At 31.8% G+C, this 18,495-nt stretch overlaps 1 protein-coding gene and 1 pseudogene across 1 annotated transcript; one reads left to right on the top strand and one right to left on the bottom strand.

The window, feature by feature from the left end:
• Positions 721–8,835, top strand: LOC108663608 (annotated as a pseudogene).
• On the bottom strand, positions 12,293–15,420 carry LOC18586687 (U1 small nuclear ribonucleoprotein C). Its single transcript, XM_018129681.1, has 5 exons — positions 15,135–15,420; positions 14,987–15,029; positions 14,749–14,790; positions 14,396–14,666; positions 12,293–13,413 (listed from the first exon to the last, which is right to left on the bottom strand). The coding sequence occupies exons 1-5, from the start codon at positions 15,140–15,142 to the stop codon at positions 13,151–13,153; spliced, it is 627 nt and encodes a 208-aa protein (XP_017985170.1). The 5' UTR covers positions 15,143–15,420; the 3' UTR covers positions 12,293–13,150.

Below are 18,495 nucleotides of genomic sequence, written 5' to 3'. Positions count from 1 at the left end.
TTTTTTAACTTTTTGACTTTTTCTTCTTAATTTTCCACCACAAATATTCTGGTATTTATCCAATCCTACCACAATTAAAATCCCTTGGTCTTGACAAGTGCTGGGGTGAAAAATTTACCAATTTGCCCCCGAGATAGAAAAATTACGATTTTGCCCCTATACTCTGAAATGTACCGGAATCACATTATTTCTACTTTTCAACCTCAAATAACACTAATATTGATCAATATTAACCAAATGGGGTAAAAATCGTTTTATAAAAATTCTCGTTTGGTCCTCTAGTGACAAAATTACCATTTTGCCATTGTGCTCAAAAAATACTGAGAATCATAATTTTTCACTGATAAACATCATTTTATACTCCAATAATCATAATTATATTTCATATAATTATTCTTGGTCAAATGTGATCAAATCTTGGCTAAAAATCTGCATTTTATCATCATATGGTAAAATGACCGTTTTGTTCCTAATCGGTCAATTTTCCTGATGAACTCCAAACTGAACCTTGAACTCCAAATCACTATTCTAAGTCATTCTGTGGGTTTTAGAATTTTCAAATTCCTCTTAGAATTTCTATTTGAACTAGTTCAAGGCTCGATTTAACTTAGTTGTACAACTCGGTACAATACCGTCTTTTAATCGAGCTTGACAGGGTCTCACAAAAGGTTTCTCCATTCTGGTCAATAATAGTAACATCACAATTCAATTTGGTAACCAATGGCATCTTCCAACGAGAGTCCTCTACTACAAGTGGTATCTGTTGCTGGCTTTCTACTATAGACACAATTTTGTATTGGGAAAACATATCCATCCCCATTTGAAGTGTTTTGATCAGATTAAAAGTCTTTTTCTTAAAGACTACTGAATTACGTCCCTTCCAAATAGCCCACATAACACAACACATCTCCTCCATATTAATTTTATCTAATGTGTGTAGTAGCATAAAAAGCCATTCCTTGAGAGATAAGTAATAATGAACAATATCCCGGAAGCCCCACTTAGAAGCCAACCAAAATGCCTTTGCAAAAGAGCAATCACATAGAACATGAAGATCTGTTTCCAAAGTGTTATTACACAATGGACAATAAGAATTAATATCAACACTTCTCCTAATTAAAGCAGAAGATGTTGGAAGACATCCATGAAAGATCTTCCACACAAATAATTGGATTTTTTTTGGGTATGTCAAGGTGCCAGAATTTCTTCCAATCATTAACTAGACACCCAGATGAACTAGCACCATATCTTTCACCATCTGATAATCTGCTTAACAATTCATAGCCTAGCTTTACCGTATACTTACAATCTTTACTATTTGGCCGGACCAACCTGTCTCTTGGATTCCTAAAACTTAATGGCAATGCCAAAATGAGTGAGCTTTCATAAGGCGGAAAACAAGCTTCTACCTTTTCAATAACCCAAACCATTTGCTCAGGTAAAATAAACTCACTGACCTTGGTAGATCTTTATACCTGTTCATCACACACTAACACCAATCTTGGGGTATCATAAGGAATCCAATTGTGCACCTTCGCAGGTGTATTTTGTCCATCACCAATCCTCCAGAAAGCCCCACTGTTAATAATACATTGGCTCTCCCTTATTCTTCTCCATAAATAGCTTGGATTAGGACCGAGAAGAACCTCTAAAAAATTCTTATGAGGGAAGTACCAAGATTTAAGCACTTGATAAGCAATTGATGAGTGATTCATTTGCAACCGCCACCCTTGCATTGTTAACAAAGCTTTATTAAAATTGCGTAGATCTTTAAAACCCATGCCACCTGAATGTTTGGACATGCACAAATGACTCTAAGACTTCCAATGAATCTTTGCTCTAGAATGAGATCCTCTCCACCAGAAATTGGAAAATAGTGAATAGATTTCTTTGCACAAATAATCTGGCAGTTTAAAACAACTTATAATGAAAGTAGAAATAGCTTGAGCCACCGATTTAATCAAGACTTCCCTGCCCGCTATCAATAGAAGCTTATGTGTCCAATTGGAAATTTTTTTCATTATTCACTCTTTCACATAGCTAAAAATTTGTTTCTTAGAACCCTCACATTTAAGCGGCATTCCAAGATATCTACCATCCCAGTTCTCTCTTTGAAACCCCAGTAGTTGACAAGCTAAATCAACCTCAGTGTCCCTTGTATTCCTATTGAAAAGAATAGATGATTTCTCGTAATTTATTTTCTGACTTGATGCACATTCGTACTTTGCAAATAGAGATTGCAGATTCAACAACTCTTGAGTGTGAGTCCTCCCGAAAATCATACTGTCATCTGCAAAGAATCAATGTGTGATAGTTGGTCTTCTCCTGCTCACATTTAGACTAGAAATATCTTTACGTTCCTTTGCTGTTGACAACAACGAGGATAGGGCTTCATAAATAATTACAAAAAGGAATGGGGAAAGTGGATCACCTTGTCTTAAACCTCTAGTAAGTTTAATCACATTTCCTAGAATGCCATTAATGAGCACCGAATAAGTAACAATCGAGATGTATTGCATAACCATGGCCACAAACTTTGCACTAAATCCCATTTTCACTAAAATAGCTTGGACAAATGACCATTCGACATGATCATAAGCTTTACTCATGTCTAACTTAAGTGCAAAACTACCCTTTTATCCCTATCTTTTATTATGTAAATAATGAATAATCTCTTGAGCCGCAATGACATAGTCAGTTATCAATCTTCCAGGGACAAATGCACTTTGATTTTAAGAGGTTGTACCGAACAATATAGTTTTCAATCTGTTAGTCAATACTTTGGAGGCTCTCTTGTAAAGGACATTACACAAGCTAATTAGTCTAAATTGACTTACCAATTCTGGTGTTGACACTTTTGGAATCAAAGAAATAAGTGTGTGGTTGATACCTTCAATAACAGATCTTCCATCAAAAAATTCAATGACACATTGATGAATACTTGGCCCCATAATATCCCAGAATCTCTGATAGAATAAAGTAGGCAGACCATCTGGACTAAGAGCTTTTAATGGTGCCATCTGAAACAATGCCACTCAAACTTCTTCTAACGAGATATTAGCAATTAGGTGCTCATTCATATCTGTTGTTATACATAACTGAGTATAGGCCAAGACCTCCTTAATCATTGAAGGGTTAGAAGTAGTAAAAAGGTTAGTGAAGAAATCATTTACTTAAAACTTTATACCTTCCTTCGAATCAACCTATTCACTAGTCACCTTTTGCAATGCCCAAATTGTATTTTTCTTCCATCTCGCTGATGCTCTCTGATGACAAAACTTGGAATTCTTGTCCCCATCTTTTAACTATTCAACTCTAGACCATTTCTTCCACATGACTTCTTCCTCCTTTGCTAACTCTTGTAATTCCTTTTGCAAGGTTTTAATATTGCCTGGCTCTACTATTTCAACGTCCTCCTCGTGAGCTTCTTGAATCCACTTAATGTAAAAAGGTTGTCGAGAAGTAGCAAAAGTTGCGAGCTTAGATTGACTAATTACCTTACACTAAGAATCAAGGAACTCCACTCCTCTTGAATAACGGATGATAATTCATTTTGCAAGTATTATTAGGTCAACAAGTACTCCTCAATTATCTTCTTTTAATCAAAAGAAAAGATTCAATACTTTCTTGATTGATGCCACCAAAAACAAATTTTGTTGTTTCTCTAATTCAATAAGGGTGAAATGAGTAAAACATTCATGCCATATCATTAAGTTAATGAAACTCAAATGTCGAAGTAACGATAGGAGTTATGTGTCTTGGAAAATACATTATTTTGAGATAGAGTGTCTATTTTGAATATTAATAGACCCGAAATCAATTAAGAAAAAACTCTAAAGAGGTAAGGGTAATAATTTATCTTAAAATTTACCGTTAATATACATAACATTAACATTAATGTATATTTACATAACATTAACATGATATATTAATGTTGATATAATAAGTATACCAATGTTTTGCTTTATGTATATTGACCTTATATATTAATTATTAATGTTAACATTAAATGTAAATTAACGTTAATATTTATAAATTTATGGCCTAATCATCTATGACAAAACTCTTTGAGGAGGCATGGTTGCTCAACTTGGAGAAGTTGTCTTAGAAGATAAAAGGGATTCCAAGAGGTCCATAATCGAGTTTAAGAAATCCATTTCAATTTATCATCGCCTGGAAATCTCTCTAGCTCCATTGGGTGATGGGATGACCATTTGCGAGTGCATTTTTTATGTTTTTCTTCACTTTTTCCAAACCATATGCTTGTTATTGTCAATTACCACTTACCAAGGATCCTAAAATAAATCAAAACATGTTGGAAGATTCAACTTTATATATTTTTATCTTTATTTTCATATATTTATATTAGAATAAAAAAAATCCCTTATTAACTGATAAATCTATGATATATAGTTATTTAGGCTTAATTTTGATAGTAATTTAACTTAATTCTTATAGTAAAGCATAGAAATTAATAAATTTCATTTAAATTATTTTAAATTAATTAATTTAAGTGAGTCCATCTAATCTTAGTTAATTTTATGCTTAATTTGGTGTTTATGTGATTAAAATAGATTGTTATTGATTTATTTGTGTTTTTGTAGATGTTTAATGAATGAAGAATTTTAATGGAAGAAAGAGAGCAATTTTGACGTGCAGATTTTCACTACATGTGTTTTAGTATTTTAATCATATATCTCTCTACAGTACTCTAAATGAGATGATTCTTAGATCATTGGAAAGATAAGAGGAAAAGCTACAAATTATATGTTTACCACTTTCTAAGTTGTACTTGGAAGGTGGTCAAAAATCTTGTCGAATTTGAAGGACTATAGCAGTCTTAGAGTAATTATGATTTCTGCTAATAAATTGGTTGAGGCCGCAACCCACATAGTCTGATAAGGAAATCCTGGTTGGAATTGACTTCTTTCTTCACCCAACTTGGCTTAATTTCAAAGCCCTAGAAAAAAACCCTTTCAGAGGACTTTTGGAAGAGAACGAAACATTGGATTGAAGCTAAGAATCAAGCCACAAAGTCATTGAAGTTGAGAAAAATTTGAAGGATTCAAGAAGATTTGGAGATTAAGAATACAATTCTTGGGTTATTCAATCTTTTTGTTATTCTCTTATTTTCTTGGTTTTGTTTTATTTGATAATGATCTGTTGTGTGACTTGATGAGGAACTAATTTATTTATCTAAGATTATGATTAAACTCAATACGTAGTCTGATTTATTTATCTCTTTTTTGCTTATATTTGACAGATTTAAGTTGTTTATTTTATTCTGTTCTTAATGCTTCTAATTGCCTGATCACCAATTAGATTGAATTGAAAACGTAGGTTAAACCTTGACGAAGGAGATTTAGGTAGATCTTGAATAGCGTATGATCGAATACACTTAATTGATTTGGTGATTTAATTTGCATATAGAATAGACATACACATATAAGCCATACGTTTCCAAGATTAAAGCACAAACTTGATGAATCTTTCTTCAATTTAATTGGCATAGACATATAGTAAATTAATTTGGAGAGGTATTTTTATGAAAAACTCGACAGAGACTTATAAATAATTTAAGACTCTAGGTTAAAAACTTAATCCATTAAACTGAGTTAAGAGAGAGAGACAATAATCAGATGAAATATTGAAGGACATCATAATCTTAGGTTCGGTAATCACTAGAAGTTAATAAAATAATTTTGCTGATATATTTTAGATTAGTTTTAGTTATTAGTTTATTAGTTTTAATTTTAATTTTATAATTGTTTGGATAAGGTTAGGATGTGTCAATTTTAGTACTTAACAATAGGAATTAAAATAATTTTTTGTGAAATACTCTACTCATCATTATATTATCTTTACGATACGTATACTTGCGTGGGTAAAAAATTGAACAACATTAACATTAACATTTTTAATTTTTTATGTAAAAATATTTAAGTGAATTTAAGAATTCAAGAGGATACAAATTAGTTTTAATTAAATTTATTTAAACTTAAATATTGATTTTTGTAGTTTGTGTGATATGTATTATTTTTTATTTTCATTCTTATAAATTTACGTCAATACTTTTAAATGTTAATTTTCACTTTAAGTATATTTATCCTTACTATTACACATTTATGTCAAAATTTGTAAAAGGTTAGTTTCCATTATAAATTTTTTTAGTTTGTTTAACATAACTTATTACCATAACTCTTATAAATTTACGTCAATATTTTAAGAACACTAACATCAGTTTAATTTATAAATATTAAAGAAGGTTTTGGTTATTAGTTGTGGAGATCGTGGAGTTCTACTGGAAGTTTCTGGTCATTCTTCTATTGAGCAAATTGACATATGTGAAATTGATAAGATGTTTCTAAAGAATTTTTCCTTGATGTAGTTGTTGGTTATGAGGATCCCCGTGTGACCCTTCATTTTGGTGATGGAGTTGCATATTTGGAGGCTGTTCCACAAGGTACCTATGATGCCATTATAGTGGATTCCTCTTACCTGATAGGTCCTGCACAATAGCTGTTTGAGAAACCCTTTTTTAAGTCAATGGGAAAGGCTATTTGTCCAAGTGGAGTGGTCTGTACTCCAGCACAAAGTATTTGGCTACATATGCACATACATAATTGAGGACATTGAAGTGAACTACTGCCAAATCTTCAATTGTGCATGGATTACGATTCCTACATTCCCAAGTGGTGTACGTGATTGGTTTCATGCTTTGCTTAACTGAGGGACTTTCTATTGACTTCAAACTGATGGGTTTGGCTATGGATGGCATGCTCAAAATACGTAATAGAATGAATAATAAAACTTTAAAACCAAACAACCAAAACATGCCTCCACCCATGGATCACCTTGGTGATATTTAACACATAAAAGAACAAAATTAATTATTATTCAAAAAGTTACATTGTCAAGTAATTTTGTAATCACACTGGTACTTCTCAAAGCAAACTCGCGAACACCACAAGGATAAAAAACTTTAGCCAATCAAGTGCTTGGCCTCCAACGGTAGTACACACGATTGTACACGAACCTTCAACAAATGAGGGAGTTTTTAACTATACTTTGTGCTAGCAAAGAGGACAATAATTGTCCTTTTCTTCTTTTTCACAATCTTAGCCAAACTTCTCTTGAAAATTTCTTTATAAGCAATTTTCTCTTTCACACAAAGCGAATGGCGTCAAAAAGAGAAAAACCTTTTCCTTTTCTGACAAAAACTAGGTTTTCTTCAATTGTGAAAAACTCTCATATGGAAAATAGTTAAAAGGTGACTTATATAGTTAGGTTAAAATAACTTCAATTTTGTAATTAAACCCTTAATGTTATAACACATTATAATATTAGGCCTATTACTTAATTAAACTATTTTAATTAAGTCCTTGCAAATTAAAATCAAAATTAATTTCCTTTATATTTTGCAATCAAGGCCTTATAATTATAACTATTTATAATTATGCCTAAGACTTTATTAAACTCTTTTAATTAAGTTTATAGAAGTTAATTACCTAGCTTGTGATTTAAGTCTAACTTAAATCATCACTCTCCCAATTTAATTCAAATGTAATCATTGTGTGTGATTTATTAGGTTCCTAACATGTTAGCGATGAAATTGATTATTGATTTAATTGATTAATATAAATTTCAATCAATTAATTTATAGTCAATTCCATTAACCAAGATTGGCATCTAGCAATGCATCATGGCCATCGAATTGTTAGGAGAGTCAAATGGTTCTTTGATAATCTTTCAATGTACAGTCTATCAGTGTAATCCATTCCCTCATCATATATCCCAAAGATGATAAGAGCTTGGTATAGTGTCTACTCTTTTTGACCTAGTATTTGTTCCTACAATTATAGCGTTAGCTTTATAGAGACTTATGAAACCTTTTCATAATCTCCATGTCGCCTTGGCTAAAGACTTCAATAAGCTAATATTAACCAAGAACTAAGAGGATATTTCTTCTAAAACACTTAAGGTGATGATTCCTATCTTGACCATTCATTTACCTTCACATGCTTTATACTATATCCAAAAGCATCCTGTTTTGGCATCCTTGTTAGGCACCCATAGGGATGGAATTAAAACATAACACTTCACATATAAGACAACCTAGTGTCTCAAGTTTGGGGAGTATTTACACGACTAACACATGAAAAGTGTTGCATAGACACTAGAGTGTATTACCAAATACGCTTCTCATGGCGGGTCATATTCAGTGAACTTGCTCTCCTAGCTAAGCACTTATATTTTAGTTTCAAGTATCTCTATACTTCAATTTATGAGATCAATTGCTTACTTCTAAAGTAAGAAAAATAGAATATACCAGTCTCTAAGTATCATTGATGTCCAAACTCAATGATACATTGACCAAGAACATTTTAAGATTATGCTTTGATGCATAAAGATCTCATAACTGCAACCCATTACAGTTCCCTTGCAAGGCATATTAATCTCATGGACTTCATCCAATTAGACTTGTAACTCATTATAATTGATTTCTTATTGATGAAGAAAAACCTCTAATCATTCAACGTGAATGATATTGTTGCATGATTGGACTCAAGTCTTAACCAATCCCAATTGGTTGTAGGGATCATCCTAACACAAACATCTTGAACCCTATTGACATTAACGATAGCTGCTGTAAGTCAAAACGACCACTAAGGTTGTTTTACAACTCTGATATTCTTTCGGTTGCTTTCTGTTTGTCAAAACATTATGGCTTTTATCCATGCTTAATGGTCTCATGTAGTGAAGAACCTTGGATTTAGAAGTTCAAGTAATGCTTTTGTCGTGTGCAAGAGAATTTGTAGTAGGATTGTTGAATGATACTGGTCTTTCTATTTTCTACCAATCTCCATAAGGGATTAAGGTCATTTAGTTTATATAAATGGCTCTTCCATGAAATCAATCATCAAAAAAATCCTTATTCTCCTACATTTACGTTAAAATTGAATAAATATTATTTGATTTAATATTAATATTTTTATTTTTTATGTAAGAATATTTAGAACAAATTTAAGAATTTGAGAAGATACATATTAATTTTAATTAAGTATATTTAAAAAACTAAATATTAATTTTTGTAGTTTATGTGATATGATTTTTTAATTTTATTCTTATAAATTAAAGTTATGATTTTTAAAAGGCTAATTTTCATTTTTAGTATTTTATCATTATTATTATAAATTGATGATAATATTTGTAAAAGGCTAATTTTCAATATAAATATTTTTAGTTTGTCTAGCATGACTTTTTATCATAAATTTTATACATTTACGTCAATATTTTAAAAACATTAATAACAACTTTATGTGTTTTATCTTTATTTTCATACATTTACGTTAAAATTGAAAAAATTTTAATATTAATATTTTTAATTTTTTATACATAAATATTTAAAACAAATTTGAGAATTTGAGAGGATACAAATTACTTTTACTTAAGTTTATTTAAAAAACTAAATATTGATTTTTGTAGTTTGTGTGATATGAATATTTACCTTTAATCTTATAAATTTACATCAAAATTTTAAAAAAAATTTATTTTCATTATAAATATTTTTATTCTTATTATTATACATTTAGCTCAACATTTTATTTGATTTAAGTTTTGTATCCATTTGAGCTTACATGGTTCGCGGTGTTCATGGAGAATACCTTTGCATTTTCAACATTTGTAGATGTCAAAGCAGTTGTGTATTTCTAATGGAATAATCAATAATTATTCATATTGAGTTTTCTTAACTTTTATTTTCTTCCAACAGATTAACACCTGGAATGGTTTCTACTTTTCTCCAACCAAGGCCTACAAACCAGAGATGTGGACTGAAAGCTGGACTGGCTGGTAAGCTTACTTTTGCCTTCGTGAGAAATTTATTTCTCTTTTGCAGCTCTCTTTTACTTACTGCACGTGCACATTTGGTCGGAGGGAATGAAATAATCATTTCATCTTATTTTAAAAGCTCTTCTTAAGAAGTTATTTGTTACACGACATGATTGATCCGAGAGAACTAGGAACTGTCATTATCGAGTTCTCTTTTGATAATGATTATTCCGAATGTGGAGGAATAGCTCAAAAATATTATTGGACAAAACTATTTTTAAACAAATTTAGAAATTACCATTTCATATAAGATACAATTTTTTCATTTTCACATTTTCTTTTGCTCTCTATCTACCTCTCTTTCTCTTTCTAAATTTTCTCCACCATTAGAGGGTGGCAAAGAGTGACGGTAATAGCTATGACTCCACATTTAGATTTGATCACGATAAGTGTCGTTCCATAACCAAATTCAACTAAGGAAATTATAGATTCAGCATCCACCGTCAAATCTGGTTGCGAAAGCACCGAATCTCATGCTCTTCGACTGAATCTGGCACTCTACAACCAAATCTTACTACGAGAAGTGTCGATATGGCACTTTAGCAGCTAAATCCAACTGGCCACTTCTGTAGTGGTCAATTGATAGAGAAGAAAGAAAAGAAAGAAAAAGGAAAAACTAAAATTTAATATTTTAAATTTTAAAATTAAATTAAAATGTTAATTATAAATTATAAAAAAATAATATTTAAATTAAAAATTGTAATTATAAATTATTAATATTTTAATATTAAAATAAAGAATAAAGGATAATATAATGATATTACTATTTTAATTATTAATTTTTTAAAAAATAAAATGAAATAATTATATCAAAGTTTTAAATACAAATTTATGAATATTTTAATAAATTATAAAAAATAATTATTTTAAATTAAAAATTAAATATTATAATAAAGAGTATTTTTTTTATCTTTTATTAACTTTTTTTTTTTTGCTATTCTAAAACTAATTTTACCAGCCAAACATTGGATTGAGTCATAATAGCAATTACTACCTTTCATTAACCAAACTATATAATAGTTATTTTTGCTATAGTTTATTCCTACAAATGAGTAATTCAAGATCAACCAACATATTCCAATTAGGGATCACATAAACTACTATATCACTATGTTTAAAAAGGAAGAGCAAGGATCATATAAACTACTATAATGATTTTTTTATATATATTTGGAGAAAAGAGGATTCAACCTTACTCTTTTGAGGAGAAGATCATGTACCAATCAATGAGCCAAATGCTCAACTGCTCATAAACTACTATAATGTTAATTTCAACAAATTTAGAAAAAGACCCTCAGCTACAATCATTTTATATGCTCAATTAAACTAAAAGGCAACAATCAAACCCAACTAAAAGTAAAACCTTAATTTATTTATTTTAAAAAAATAATTGATTAGCCCATTATAAACCTAAGTCAAAGGTAAAAATCACTTTAAAAAAAATATATCACTAAAGTCAACAAGTCAAAATTATTTTGAAATCCTTATTACCCTATTGCCCTTGAAGTTAACTTAATGGAAGGAGAAGAGAAGAAAATGATGAAGTTAAAAAGAAATAAAACGAAGAGAACAAGAAAAAGATGGAGAAGGAATTGGAGAGAGAAAATTTTATTTATGTATCTTTTAAAAAACTTTTACTATTTAATTTTAAGTCTCTAAAGATTTTTAATTTTATCTTATTAATAAAGTGGCAACATATTTAAAAAATTGATCAATACATCAAATTTAAACAAAAAAAAAAAACAAAGAGAAGGGAAAGAAGAGGTGAGTCTACCCAAACTCAACCCAGATAAACTTTGAACCTAACAAATTTGGGTCAAACTCAATAAGAATTTAGATATTTTCTAGGGCATTTTCTTTATTTTTTTATGTAATTTCTAATTGTGTGCAAGAATTAAATATATGAAATTATTTTAGAAAGGATTAGAATAAAAAATAATAAAAATAATTGTTTAAAAACCTTCTTAAAAATGAGAATTTTAGAAAAAGTTATAAGTGATTGGTTTTTTTTTTAAAAAAATTCTTCAATGAAAAATAATCATGGGTCTTTACCAAAAATGTTTGAAAAATCTCAAAATTATTTTCACAAAGTGATATTAATTCAAAATAATTAGAAACACACAAGATAAAAAAATGATTAAAATTGAAAATAATTGACAAAATTGCACCACTAAAATTAATAAGAATTTTAGTTTTCTTAGATAAAAGAAATATTAAGGATTTATGGTTATTAAGATTGGCAAATGAAGGCTTCCTTTTAATCTAGTGGATACTTAGCGTCACCCACAGTTTTTGAAGTGATTGTTTAGCTCCCCCATTACAACCAATAAAATGAGGCTGCAAAAAGAACAGATCATCAAATGGCAGCTAGTAATATTTCATTTTCTCACAAAATTAAACATACAGGATAAGCTCCAGACTTTGTAAGTAACACCAACTTTCAACTGTATCACAATAAAAATCTACTAGTGATGAAAAAAAAAAAGGAAAGATACAATGGCAGCACAAAACTATCCTCCATTCAGCACCAAAGAACTTGATGGAATTTTAGAGTAAGAATCCCAACAGGAAAGCTGAATGAAATATCATTATCAGACTGAGAGGAATGCTCATTGGCTCTGATTGCCTGTAAAAACAGTATGATGAAGGTAAAAAAAATTACCAAGGAGATATAGTATTTTCGTTCATTACGTCTGAATCCCACATTATGAGAATAATGCAACCCGTAGAAGAACAACCAAAACAATCATGATATTCTTAGGTACTCCCTTGATATCATCGGTGGATCCTTTGTGCAACATTGCAATATGGAAGAAGAATACATTTATATCTATAAACATATAAACTGAAATAAACAATGAAGAATATTACTAAGCTTACACTATTTTTGCATAATTTAAACTGTGTCAATGAACCAGTGCAAAATCCCAAATGGTGAAATGATAAGCCTGCTCCCTTAGGTTTGAATAAATGCATTGACCTTAAAAATTTTCAGATCAGATAATCTGTGAAAACCTTTTATGCTTCCCAGAAGACAAATTTGTGCCAAAAAACAATGTCAAAGCAAAATAAGTCAACTTCTTTGTCTTCATCAAGTTATATGTTTCCCATATGCTGCAAGTCTCATACACAAACTACCCTTCTAAAAAAAATTACCATACACCCTTAATAATCACAAAGCTTCATGTTCAATAGCATACATCAGCTTACTTAAGCTCTTACTTTAGATATGGAAGCAAAGCATGCAAGTTTAACCAGATTAATGATTAGCTTCAGAAGGCTGTGCATTGGCATTGAAATTGTCAAACCCTCCACCTGTTGGGGCAGCAGGATTGGTTTGATAACTTGCAGGTGTAACCATGGTGGGCGCTGCATTAGAAGAAGTTGGTGTCGTTGCAGTTCCAGGAACTGTTGTCAGGGGAGCCAATGTAGGAGGCCGTGGAACACCATTTATTTGACCAGGCAAGGAAGGAGCACCTGGTGGTGCCACCATTGGTGGCATGCCTGGAGCAGGAACATAACCTGCCAATGTCACCAAAAAAGAAGAAAAAGGTTCAATTCCATCTATGGTTAGGGTTTGTCGTAGGCTAGTAGCATATATAAATATCAATGTACTCTTTCTTTTGGAGACTGATTATGAGATTGTGACAAGGAATTTTTCAGCACCGTTGCTATTGTGATTGTCTGATGCAATCAACCTTAGGTATTACTCCGAAGTCCTAAGGATCCCTAAGTGTGATGCTTAGGTTTTCTTTCTTCTTGGTTGTGTAAAGCAACCAAGGAACCCTATGTGTGAAGCATAGGGATCTTTCTTTTCTGTTTTGCTTCTTCTTTATTCAATTTTCCCTATTTTCTTAAAAATTTCTGATTAATAATACCATAATTCCTACCCCCAAGCTGTCCTACATAGGTACCAGAGCTTAAAGATCCAAAGGATGTTGCCATAATTCTACTCAATAATGGTGACAAACACAGAATTGAATTCAAAGGCTTTACAACGAGATCATTAAAACACGAAGGAGATTATGTCAGCATTGGGAGGCGATATGGGTTCACTAGAAAAAAGATTACTCTCTGACTTTGAAGAGATGTTACAAATATTCAACACCAAGATAAAAAGCTTGTTGAAGCAGCAGCGGGTCAAACCTTACCTCAAAGGCAAAACAATGGATTGCACTAGGTCACCAATTGATTGAAAGAAGGCAAGAAGTACAAGATATGGCTAGAGATATACCCAAGAAAATCAAGATAGAAGTTCCAGATTTTGAAGGAAAAGTTGATCCTATAGTATCTTTTATTGACTGATTGAAAAGATGCGTATCAATAAAATGAGCTAAACTATATGACATGTAAATAACAGATTTATGGTGACAAAACAAACAAAAGTAAATTCTTTGAGTTCACTAACACCATGTAAAATTCGTTACAGAATATGATCGTTAACCAAATAACCAAAACTGATATTAGCAACAACAGGAATAATACATATATGTATCAAACCCACCTGGAGGACCTGGAAGTGGTCTTGGCAGAACAGGGGGTCTAATCCCTGGGACCATTGGTTGATTCATAGGTAACGGCGCAGCCCCTGGAATCGGCATAACAGGTGTAGGAAGAACAGGAAGGCGGGGCCTCTGAGCCATCAGATGTTGATTGAAAGCAGCTCCAACCTGCTGGAAAGCTGCAGCTTGACCAAGATGTTCCTTGATCCTTTGGTCAATTAAGCTCTGGGTCTGTTGCTCCTCAAATTGCTGGTAGTAAGTTCTAACATTTGCCTATAATTACACCCAGAATCAGCAAACAGTATAACTAACAAGATAAATAAAACGAACAAATAAGAAAATACTCTATAATTACCTTGTGTTTGTAACCAGCATTGTGTTGTTTCCTAACTGATGGCTGAAATTTAAACCCAAACAAAATTTCTCAGCAATTTTTGTAAATGCAACAGTCCAAACTAATTAAAATTACTTAGCTGTTAAGAGCTCAATCAAAAATCAACATATAGACTTAATACGAAAGGATTAAAGTAAACACAAACAGAACCAACAGAGAAATAGAAATATGACAAAAAAAAATGAATCAGAAGACTTACAGAGTCGTGGGTCAAATAAGTGTCGCAGTAATCACAATAATACCTGAAAATTTGAATCCAAATAAAATATATACAACAAAGGTTGATAAAATTTTTCATAGTGAGAGTGTTAACTTCTTTTAAGACTAAATTGGTAAAGATCCATTACCGAGGCATGACTTTGAAAACGTCAAATCAGAAGACTTCCAGAGGCGGCGACGGAGAAAAGAAAAGTGGTGGTGGAAGGACTCCGGTTTAGGGTTTTGTAGAGAATGAGAGTTTTGGGAGGAATCGATCGGTGGAAATGCCAAGGAAGCAGAAAGAAAGAAAGAAAACGGTGGGACTTTCAACGGTAGCTGACGACGGAACCGACGGTGGAGAGAGAAAAACAGATGGAGGCCATAGGGTATTCTAGAAAGAAAGGAAGCGAGCTGGTGCTAAAGGAAGGGAAAAGAAAAGGGCAAGAAGACGTGTGCCGGATCCACCCAAGTCCGACCCGGATCAGCTTCCGGGCCTAGCAAATTTGGATCAATTCCATTAACAATTTAGATATTTCCTAAAGCGTTTTTTATGTTATTTTTAATTTTGTGCATGAATAAATTTATAAAATTACTTTAAAAAAGTCATTAATAAAAATAATTTTTTATAAAATAAAATTTAATAAAAATAATTATTTAAGAAATCTTTTAAATATGAGAAAAAATTATGAGACTCTTTATCAAGAGTATTTGGGGATCCCATAAGGTGGGTTAATTCTAAATAACTAGAAAGACATAAGATAAAATAAAATAGTAATTAAAATTGAAAATAATTTACAAAATTCCATCATTAAAATTAAAAAAGTAGTTTTCTTTGATAAATGAAATATTAGGATAAATGGTGTATTAAGCCTCCAATACCTTCGCAAATGAAGGCTTCCTTTTAATCTAGTGGATATCATCACCACACTTTTTAACATGAGATTGTTTAGCCCCAAGACTAGAAAGTAGGTGAATTAATCCACAGGTCATAAAATTTGGTCTTATTGTAAGGTCACTAAATAAGACCCTCAAATTTATAAGATTGAATTTCAACCATTAATGAAAAGTTATAATTAAAATCGATAAACACTTGTGGCCGATTTCAAAGAAAAAAAATGAGAGAGTCCATCGAAGAGAGGAATCTCGCAATCAAGGGAGTACTTCCTCATATATATTTTTCAGTTTTCGTTGTTGGGTTTGGGTTTTAAGATTGATTAGTCTTCGATTGCTTGTGTTTAGTATAATTTTTTTTTTTAATTTTGAAATCAAAATCCAACCATAATCTCAATCACAATGGTGTCCTCCGTTGTGATTCTCTCCACCATTTCTACATCGATTCCAATAAGTCAGTTTACTTTTATCATATATATCTAACAAGGGTATAAGAATCTTTGGTGCAAAATTTAATTATCTTGAATAATTTCTTGTTAGATATTTTTGTTATCTTGAATATTTTTGTCACAGCCCAAATCCCGAGCCATGACCAACGCATGGGCTCAATGGGCATAGCCCACTAGGACCAAGCAAGCCTCTTTATGAGATCCTGTTCCTCATTCCATCCATCATCTTTAAAACCATGTGTTGTAATTTTCAACGATGAATGTTTCAGTAATATTTTATAGCAACCGAATATTCATACTTGTATTATCTCAAAGTACTGTCATTCATTACAGTTTCATAAGGGCATCATCATGAATCCAACATATACATACTTCATTTATAACATGACTCCTAGTAGTTTACATTACATATACGTGTACACAAACAAAAGACTCTCAACCATTAGCGAAGTGACTTTAAGTGAAGGTACCACTACTAAGATGCCATAGTACCTATCAAGAAGACGAGCGTACGTGGACACTCAATCTAGGTCCCAATTGCCTTTGAATTTGAAAACATGAAGTTTAAAAACGTGAGTATAAGCTTAGTGAGTGAACATAGGAAGGGAACAAGCAAACGATACTGAAAGATTTTTAAAACATGATGCACTTTTGTTAAAAATAGTGCAACTTAGTTTAATTTCTTGTAGAACCCCTTAATTCAACCCTTAAATATTTAAGTCCTTAGCATTGAAAAATCCATGATAACCATGAAGTTGAAAAGAATAAAAATTTCAGCAAATGTCCCAGCAAGACAAACAAACCGAGGGTTTCTCGCTGCAGCGAAAAGGCATTCTTAATTTGTATATGTTTTGGTTTTTCAATCATATCTCCTATTACAGAAGTCCAATTGACATGATTTTTAGACCATTAGAAAGCTAAGAGGTTGAGCTACAACTTTTATGTTTACTACTTTGCCCAGTTCTAATTGGAAGGTTGTCAAAATCATTGTCAAATTGAAAGCACTGTACCACAAGTTTGAAACCACCCAAGAGTTTCTCGCAGCAGCGAGAATCCATTCTCGTTGCAGCAAAATACAAAGCATGGATTAAGGCTACCTACCAGAGAGTTTCTCGCTACAGTGAAAATGAATCTCGCTGCAGCGAGAAATAGAGCAATTTAGTTAAAGGGGTCTTGTTACATCAAAAAGCTATTTTTTTGCTGAAATGAAAAGCAATTTGGGAGCAATTAACAATGTCAACATACAACACAATCACAAATATTTTTATGAACTTTCTATAACATATATATATATATATATATATATACATAAACATGCGTATCATCGCTGCCTCACCCAGCTCATGTGCAATCCCCACATCGCCCACATAGCTGGAGTCATCGTGTGCACCCCCACATTTCGCACAATTAATGCCATTGTGTGCAACCCCCACATCGCGCACAACAATGTCATCCTTCACACTCCCACACCCTGTCATCACCGGCATGTGCATCCCCCACATCGCGCACATGCATGGTTATATTTATTACACAATATTATCTACCAATGTACAATATATATATATCACCATATAAAAGGATTTTGCAAATTCATTACAATCACATTTCATAATGCAAAAACGTTTCGTCAAAGGCTTGTTCCCGTATGCATTTTAAAGAAAAGACAATTTAAACAATTTAAGTGATTTGTTCAAATGTATATGTATCTACCCAAAGCATTTTAGTGCAAGTTCACTCACCGGTATTTGTTAAATCTTTACCCAACTCCAACTTCCTCTAATGGTCCAAATGGGGTGGTAGGGCTTCGCTGGAACCTATCATCACAATAGCATAACAATTAACTCAATTCACATAACTATAAATTCTAAAAGCTATCTCCTAACTAGCTTTCAATTGCCATTAAGTGGCTATCTATTTTCACTATTCTAATCACTCTAAAATGAATAAACAACCTTAACTACAAAACACTCACCAGTCTAATCACTAGCCATTCTCAACACTTAAAAATCAACTCTACTTCATTACTCACCTTGGTAGCTTTGTAAGTGAATTCATTTCCAAGAATTTTCAAGCTATTATAGAAGCTCTCTCTCTTTCTCTCTCTAGAACACCTAACTAGTGAGAGAAAGTATGGGAGTAAGACTTTTTAAGGGTTTTAAGGTGAGAGACT

Source organism: Theobroma cacao, chromosome 10 (assembly GCF_000208745.1).
Source record: "Theobroma cacao cultivar B97-61/B2 chromosome 10, Criollo_cocoa_genome_V2, whole genome shotgun sequence".
In the NCBI taxonomy this organism is placed as follows: Eukaryota; Viridiplantae; Streptophyta; class Magnoliopsida; order Malvales; family Malvaceae; genus Theobroma; species Theobroma cacao.
This window is presented reverse-complemented; position numbering and strand designations above follow the sequence as displayed.